This window comes from Buceros rhinoceros, unplaced genomic scaffold (genome assembly GCF_000710305.1).
Source record: "Buceros rhinoceros silvestris isolate BGI_N320 unplaced genomic scaffold, ASM71030v1 scaffold46153, whole genome shotgun sequence".
NCBI lineage: Eukaryota > Metazoa > Chordata > Aves > Bucerotiformes > Bucerotidae > Buceros > Buceros rhinoceros.
This window is the reverse complement of record NW_010405079.1, coordinates 499-7,806: the sequence shown is the minus strand read 5'-3', so window position 1 is coordinate 7,806 and position 7,308 is coordinate 499. Positions and strand designations below refer to the sequence as shown.

At 37.9% G+C, this 7,308-nt stretch overlaps 1 protein-coding gene across 1 annotated transcript in view; it reads right to left on the bottom strand.

The window, feature by feature from the left end:
- Positions 1-6,117, bottom strand: part of NDUFAF1 (NADH dehydrogenase (ubiquinone) complex I, assembly factor 1) — a 6,913-nt gene extending 796 nt beyond the window's left edge. The window contains exons 1-3 of the mRNA XM_010133577.1: positions 5,611-6,117; positions 3,254-3,439; positions 1,966-2,040 (exon numbers count right to left, since the gene is read on the bottom strand). Of these exons, the coding sequence (XP_010131879.1) occupies positions 1,966-2,040; positions 3,254-3,439; positions 5,611-6,117 (768 nt within the window). The remainder of the gene's footprint in view (positions 1-1,965; positions 2,041-3,253; positions 3,440-5,610) is intronic.
- Positions 6,118-7,308: the final 1,191 nt, after the last annotated feature.

Sequence of the window (7,308 nt, the reverse complement as noted above, 5' to 3'; positions counted from 1 at the left end):
GAATGTCACTCATTTCTTCCCCTAATGTTCTCTCCCACCACTACTCCAATTTAAAGAAAAAGCTTTTTATTCTAACCAATAAATTCCATTAAAATCTGCAGGGCACAGATATGCTTTCTGTTAGCCTGTGGCTCGTCTAAAAGCTCTCAGGTCCTGAATGTCACCAACCACCCTTTAAAGACCCCAGTGTCAGAAGTTTTCAGAACAAGTTGGGTCATCAGTGGCAGGCTGCCACTTAAGCCCTGCTAGCAGACTAGGTCTGGACTGCTGTACATGCAGGAGAATAATGCCTAGGATGTGTCAGATAGATAAAGAGGAATAATTGTAGGCTGAGCCTAAATATATGTAGCAAACATATGCTAAATAATTAATAGAACCAAGCTAAAGAAATGAAATGCATTGACATTCCTCTCAGATCATGCCAATGTTTTAAATGCTGTTTCTTGTCTAGAAGCAAGTACTACAATCAGCCCCTTAGGCCTGTGGAGCCTGGAGAATGTCTAAGGCTCCATCTTTCTGGTTCATATTGTTATAGATGACTACACAAGTCACTTAAACTCTCTGCTCTGAAGAAACTATTCCTTTGCAAGCCCTGGATACATTTGGCTATTGGCTATTTCCTGCCTTTTTATTTCTGTTTAACAATGCTGTTCCTGGGAAAATACATAGAAGTACCATGAGGGACAAAGATATCGAGATTTCTCTAATCGCTTTCACTCCACTTGCCCTATTTATAGGTTTCTTTAAAACACATTTCTAAAATTAAACTTCATATTACATGCAAGTGCATAATTTTTACTGTGAAATACCAACCATAAGATAACAAGGAAGGAAAATTAAGTGGAGAATGCTTAGGTTAAGTGCTGTTCTGTTCCTTTAACTCCTGGTAAATATTTTTAAACAACTTTATGCTTTCATCTACCATTTTCAATGACTGCATATTCCAAATCCTGATAAATTCTTCTCTGTCTGTATCTAAACACAGGTCTTTTAACAACTTTCTTTCACCAAGCATATTTTTTTCTTGTAGTCGATCCACCTTCTTCATATGATTCACGCTTGCTTTCTATGGCTTCAACTTCTCTTTTAAAACAGATTGTTTTCATGCTGCTAATCACTACATTGCCCTCAACTTTTTCCTTTTTTTTTCTTTTCATTAGGGCAATTAATTAAGAAGCAAATACAACATTCAATAACACTGATTCAAGTAATGGGCCTTTTATTTCCTCCCCATATATATTTCCAATATTGTTTGTTTTCCTTTTGGTAGTCACTGGCTATTAAGCTGCTCTCAGTTACATACAGGAGGGTCACTGAAATTTAAAAGAAAAAAAAGACACAGAAACAATTTTTTTCAACCTCCCATGAAGCAGTGAATTATCTGCAGAAATAAAATAAAAAATACTCAACAAATTTACTTAATATTTAGACTAGAAAGGCTGAAAACAATTAAAAAGAGCCTATAAATACATCAGTTTATAGCTCATCAAGGTCACTGATACAGTACATTCTCAAATAAAATCTCATTATATGATATCCCTGACAGTCTTCCGTCAGAATGAAAAGCTTACGATACTTACTTTTATAATTTTTGGTGGTACTGCGCCAACTGGCATTTTAGATTTCTTAGTCACTTCAATCACTCCTCAAAAAACATCCTCCAAAACGAACAAAACAAAACCCACAACTTTTTTTTTTAAAGTCAAGAAAGTTGTGAGTTGTTTCTTGCTTACATTAAAAATATTTTTTGAGCTCTTTTGAAGTAAACTGACACTCCTATCACAAAGTAGGATAATTTAAATGCAAAGGCACGCACACATGAGTAAGCACGTTATAATAAGAAGAGGCCCTTCAATTTCAAATGCACAAACATTAAAGGATTTGTAAATTATTTGTATTGTGACAATATAATCTTAAAAGAAAGAAATAATCTTAAAAGAAAGATGAAGCCTATAGAAAACTTGCCTTGTCTAACCAGATAGGATGCTGGTTATCCTGGACTCTTCCCTGACTGGAGAGAAAGAATTTGGAGAATGGAATCTTACAGAAACAAAACAAAACAAAAAGATTTTAGTGTCACCAGTAAACAAAATAAAAACTTAAGAAAAACAGTCTGCCTTTAAAAGTGAAATAACATTCTGCCACATCTGGTACCAGCACTAGTTGGTTACATAGAACTGGCACAGAGAAATGGGCCACGTTAACCCTTCATCTACCACTCACAGCCAGCTCCAAGCACATGCTGTTCTGTGGTGGCCATCTGTAGCTGTTGTGCAGGATTGTTACCCTGTCGGGTCACACAAGAGGCTGCAGCATGGAAGATGGCTGTTTACATTGAGAATAGCTCCTTCCAATAACATGTTGACATAAAATATAAATTAATAAAAAGTGTATCATGAATGCATTGATATTTTCAGATTGAAATACACAGCTTGGGCACACATGCAAAGCAGTTCAGAATAATGTAAAAATGTCTTTGAATGCAGTGGAAGCAAGAGAGAGGAGGGACTTTGATAAGAGATGGGAAACAAGAGGATTGCCTGGTGGGGGTAAAAGGAAAACATGCAAGCCAGCAATGACACCATTTTTCACCGTCCTGACTCCTCATGTGTGAAACAGTCGGCTGTTCTCATATGATTAGACAACGGAGTTATGAAGCACTCAACATCAATTCATAAGGATGTACAAACCTTCTTAACGTTGTCATCAGCAAATTATAAAAGTTTGCCAAGTTTCATCAGAAAAGAGCCAAAACTCCCACTCCATACAAATATTTGTGTTACAGATTCAAAGACCATAAACGAAAACCCACACCTCTGAGTCTCTGACTGACTCCTGCGAGTCATCAGCAAATCCTGTCACAGGGTACAAATCCTACACCAGCTAACGTCCATTTGCATTACAAATAAAATTAATATCACAAAGAATATTCCTGACAACACCTGCTAAGCTTAAATCACTGATTGATTGTATTACTCCAGTAATAGCAAACAGCAGGCATTTAGGTGAACGTACAGCGCATCGAATCTTTTAATACAATTGACACAGCGTGCTCTCCCACAGCCCAGTGACTTATAATTTTGGGAACTCCCAAGCCAAAGGCCCATGTCTGTATACAAGGATACACAACAGAAACCCTGCTGAATGGACAGCAAGAGCAACAGATTGTCACTGCTGAAAGAATTCCACTTCCACGGAGCTACAGCCAGGACCCCAAGACAGCCTCGTTAGTTTGAAAGACTCATCAGTTCACCTTTATTTCCTCCCAGTATGGGCCTCCTCGGGTGAACATGAAGTAGTTGTACAGGTCATCCTTTTGATGAGAGAAGTAAGGGTCTGTATAAATGTTTACCATCCAAGGCCTGCCATCACCACGGACACGTAAATACAGGCTGTTGAAGTTTGACCAGTCATAATACTTCTTCCTAGCAAAAGATCCCTACAAATTATTAATAAATATAATTATTCCTCCTTAATAAAGGGAAACTTCCATTATGAAGAACAGAGCACCATTGCTTTGATCACTGCTCTCATTATTATATCAAGCAATATCTACTGTGACATAGTGAAAACTGGGTTACTTTTTCACTGGTGATGTCACTGAACTTCCTTCAGCACTGTATTACAGCCCACAATACGCAGTAATTCCACTCTGAGCACTCACGCTTTAGTTATAAACCACGCTCTTGGAAGTATCATACATCAGACCTCCTTTCTAGGACCAAATTCACTATCAGGTAAGTACAGAAATGGTACAGTGATGGATCAGTAATTACATAGATCGATTAAGTTTAATGTAGTTCATTAAGTTTGATATTCTGTGATGAGTACTAGGTTATTAAGAGGTGATTACAAGAAACTGAGGAAGTGGGCTTATTTATTCCCTATCACTTCCCTTACTGAAGGCCAACATAAGCACTGGAATAATTTAATGCTTTCCAACACTTTTTGTCATTAACTATGCATAATGATATGGATTGCAAGCAAGTCTAATTCTCAACTGTGCTTTTTCCAAAGATCTTAAAAATCCCGGTGCTGTGACTTGTACATAGTTAGATTCAAGAGTCTTCAAAGACTTAAAGTGAGGTCACTCGGAGCAATGGAGGGGTGGGGGTTAGGGCTATAATTGGCCAAAATTGCTTAAATTAAGTCAAAATCAGCACCAAGGTTTCCTTTAGGAGGTTGTAGTGAGACAGGGCTCTGCCTCTTCTCCAAAGAAAAAAGCAACAGGATGAGAGGAAATGGCCTCAAGTTGCACCAGGGAGGTTTATTTTGGGTATTAGAAAAAATTTATTTGCAAAAAGGGTTGTCAAACATTGGAAGAGGCTGCCCAGGGAAGTGGTGGAGTCACCATCCCTGGAAGTATCTGAAATACATGTAGATGTGGTGCTGAGAGACATGATTTAGTGGTGACTTGGAGTGCTGGGATAATGGTTGGACTCAGTGATCTTAAAAGCCTTTTTCAACCTAAATGATTCTATAAGTCTATTACTTATTTTACAGCACTACTACCGTTACCTATCAACTGTCATACCAACTCATCTTGTAAGTAATAGGATGACTAGATCATCAATACATTAATACAAGGCCTGTGGCTACTTGATTTTATGATTTTCCCAGTTTTGAGCCTTTTACTTAAACAAGAGTCTTTATATTTCTGTTTTTAGCCTCCGATTTCAAACTGCATTATAAAGATGGACTAGTATACTCCACTACTTCAGAATTATGAGGTGATGACAGTTTGAGCCAGTAGCAGTCCTGTGATTTAACTCGGGTGAAATTCAACAATTGCAGTTCCATAGGTCTGACCCACTGTCACTGTTTTCATCAGTGTTCATCTGCCTCTCATTTGCCCATTGATTTTGCTCATTCATATTCTCTGCTCTCCAAGCTTCACAGAAAAGATTTTTTTCTGTGCCAAGTCACAAATGATAGAATGGACTAAAAATCCAAATGTTGTCTTTTGAATGCACTGAATCAAAATGTTCCTTTTCTTTTAAAGGTACTTAAAAATAAGGAAACAAATGAGCAGTATCAATAAGCACATCCATTTCTGGTTCTGTCTTGCTCAATTCTGAGCTATCAAAGATTTGTGTCTCACTTTTTCTGATGTACAGTGGAAGTCAGACCTTTAAAAAAAGTACAATTCAAAGCATTATTTTCTGTTCCTGGGAGAAAAAAAGGTAAGCTCATTTCCCTAAACCAAGTTTGATGAATAGGCCAGAAAATGTGTCCTTAAGACAAATTCAATTAATTTCAAATTTAGAGACATGTTTTAATCATACTAATTTTCGATATAAAGGTTCGTTACAGATCCTTCATTTGCAAGGAGGCAGCAAACAGGGCTGCCTTTATGAGCGTGTGTTGTTGTACATAATAAATGATGAAACATACATTATTCTTTTCTAAGAAAAGAAAACAAAATCCAAGAAAAAGTTTAAGTTCCTTCTGGGTCAAAGGATACAGCAGCAACTACATTGCTGAAGGAATATCTGAAAGCGATCAGTCTCAACTGCCGTAAACAGTAAAGTCCACTGTTGTCACCGGGATTACATAAAAGTGCTCTCCGATTAAATAACAGAAGCTATGCAAATGTGAAGCTGTACTTACCACTGCCGGTTTAGCTCTCATACTACAGTATCCACTGTATTTTGTCTCCCCGTCACGAGGTACCTCTGTATTGAGGGTTCCATACAGCAGAGCAGCCTGGTTATTCCTACCCAATTTGAGGTAGACTTCACTTTTTCCTCCAATCTCCACATCAGAGGAAATAACCCATTTATTTAAATCTTCTTGGCTCCGAAACTCCCACAACACCCTTGTCTGTTCCAGCAGGTACTTGTCGAGTGGATGGCCTCCAGGTCCGATTAAGTGCTCCTTGGTCTCCCTCTTCAGCATGCTTAGCTGAGTCTTTAAGACATCAATGCCCTTCTTAAAACTGAAATCAACATTTTGCCAAGATGGTTTTTTGTCAGACTGTGACCCTGGCCTCCTGTAGCTGCTATACATTTTTGACATGGAATCACTGAGGAGAGGTCCAAGGAAGGGGTGCAAAACTTTGTGCCTGAAGCACCTACCATGTACATAAGCATTGTTCAAAGTAATAGTCAGAGCCATACTGATAAACTTGAAGAATTCACTTCCAGTAAGGCAATGGACAGGTTTGAAATTAATTTAACAATAAAACTCGTATCCAGGGCTGTCTTAGTTTAGCTACTGTAATTTATCTCCACCTTTAATGAAAAAGAGAAAAGATTTTTAAAATTACATTTAATTTTTAAACCAGATATTAACCAGAACTTTAAGCCATTGGAAAAAGAAAGAAAAAATAACATCAAGTATTCTGCTTCCTCAGAGTTCTAGTTTACTTAATTATTTCCACTTCGTGTGATTTTCCCCCCTCCCTGTGAAATACCCATGCAAATAAGAAAAACTAAGTAAAATACTTAAAATAAAACTGGAAATAGAAAAAAGCAATTCCTGTTCATCCCTTTCACTATGAGTAAGTATAGGTATTATGGTATTACACCTGCAAAAACAACCTCAAGAAGATTTCTAAAAGTTGGCATGTATGTAACTATAATTTATTATCCCTGGTAAGAAAATCACAAATTCACAACTCATAGACCCTGCTGCTGAATGGACCAGAATGTCTCATCTGACAGTCACAGACGACAAGTCTTTTCAGATATGAGGTCCTACAGAGCCATAGAACATGCTTCTTCCATAAGTCATCCAGCCCTTGTCCCCTACATGTCTCTGGTTTGGGATAACAGAGGTTTGTGACAATCAAAGGATTTAACATGAAAGACTGCAATTCAATAGGTTATTTTATAGAGCTCTGGGAAAACACTGAAAATCTTCTCTTTGCTTCTCTCTGCATCACTGTTAGTAAGGAACAGCTATGCAATATTCTATGCAATATTCTCTAATTCATAAGGAAGAGCCTTCATGTACAATTCTCTGTACAGAGGCTACTACCTCAGCCTCAAAAATCAGACAGACTAATCGCCTGGTTTTGTTTTGGGTTCCACCCCACCCCGAATAAAACCTAAACCAGTATCAAAACAGCTCAACTTCTCTGAGCTTTTAAGAACGGCGCCAGTCACGCCACATATATTCTCTGTGTACCACATACCTTCTTTTACTCTCGGTAAAATTCGCTGCTATTACTCTCATACTCCCACTAAGTTACGCACCACGGACTAAAACTGCACTGAAGGAATTCACATTTTCGCTATTACTCGCTCAGTAAGACAGGAGATAAATTCCTAAAAAAGAAGCCCCACGGGGAGGGCTTCCACGCCC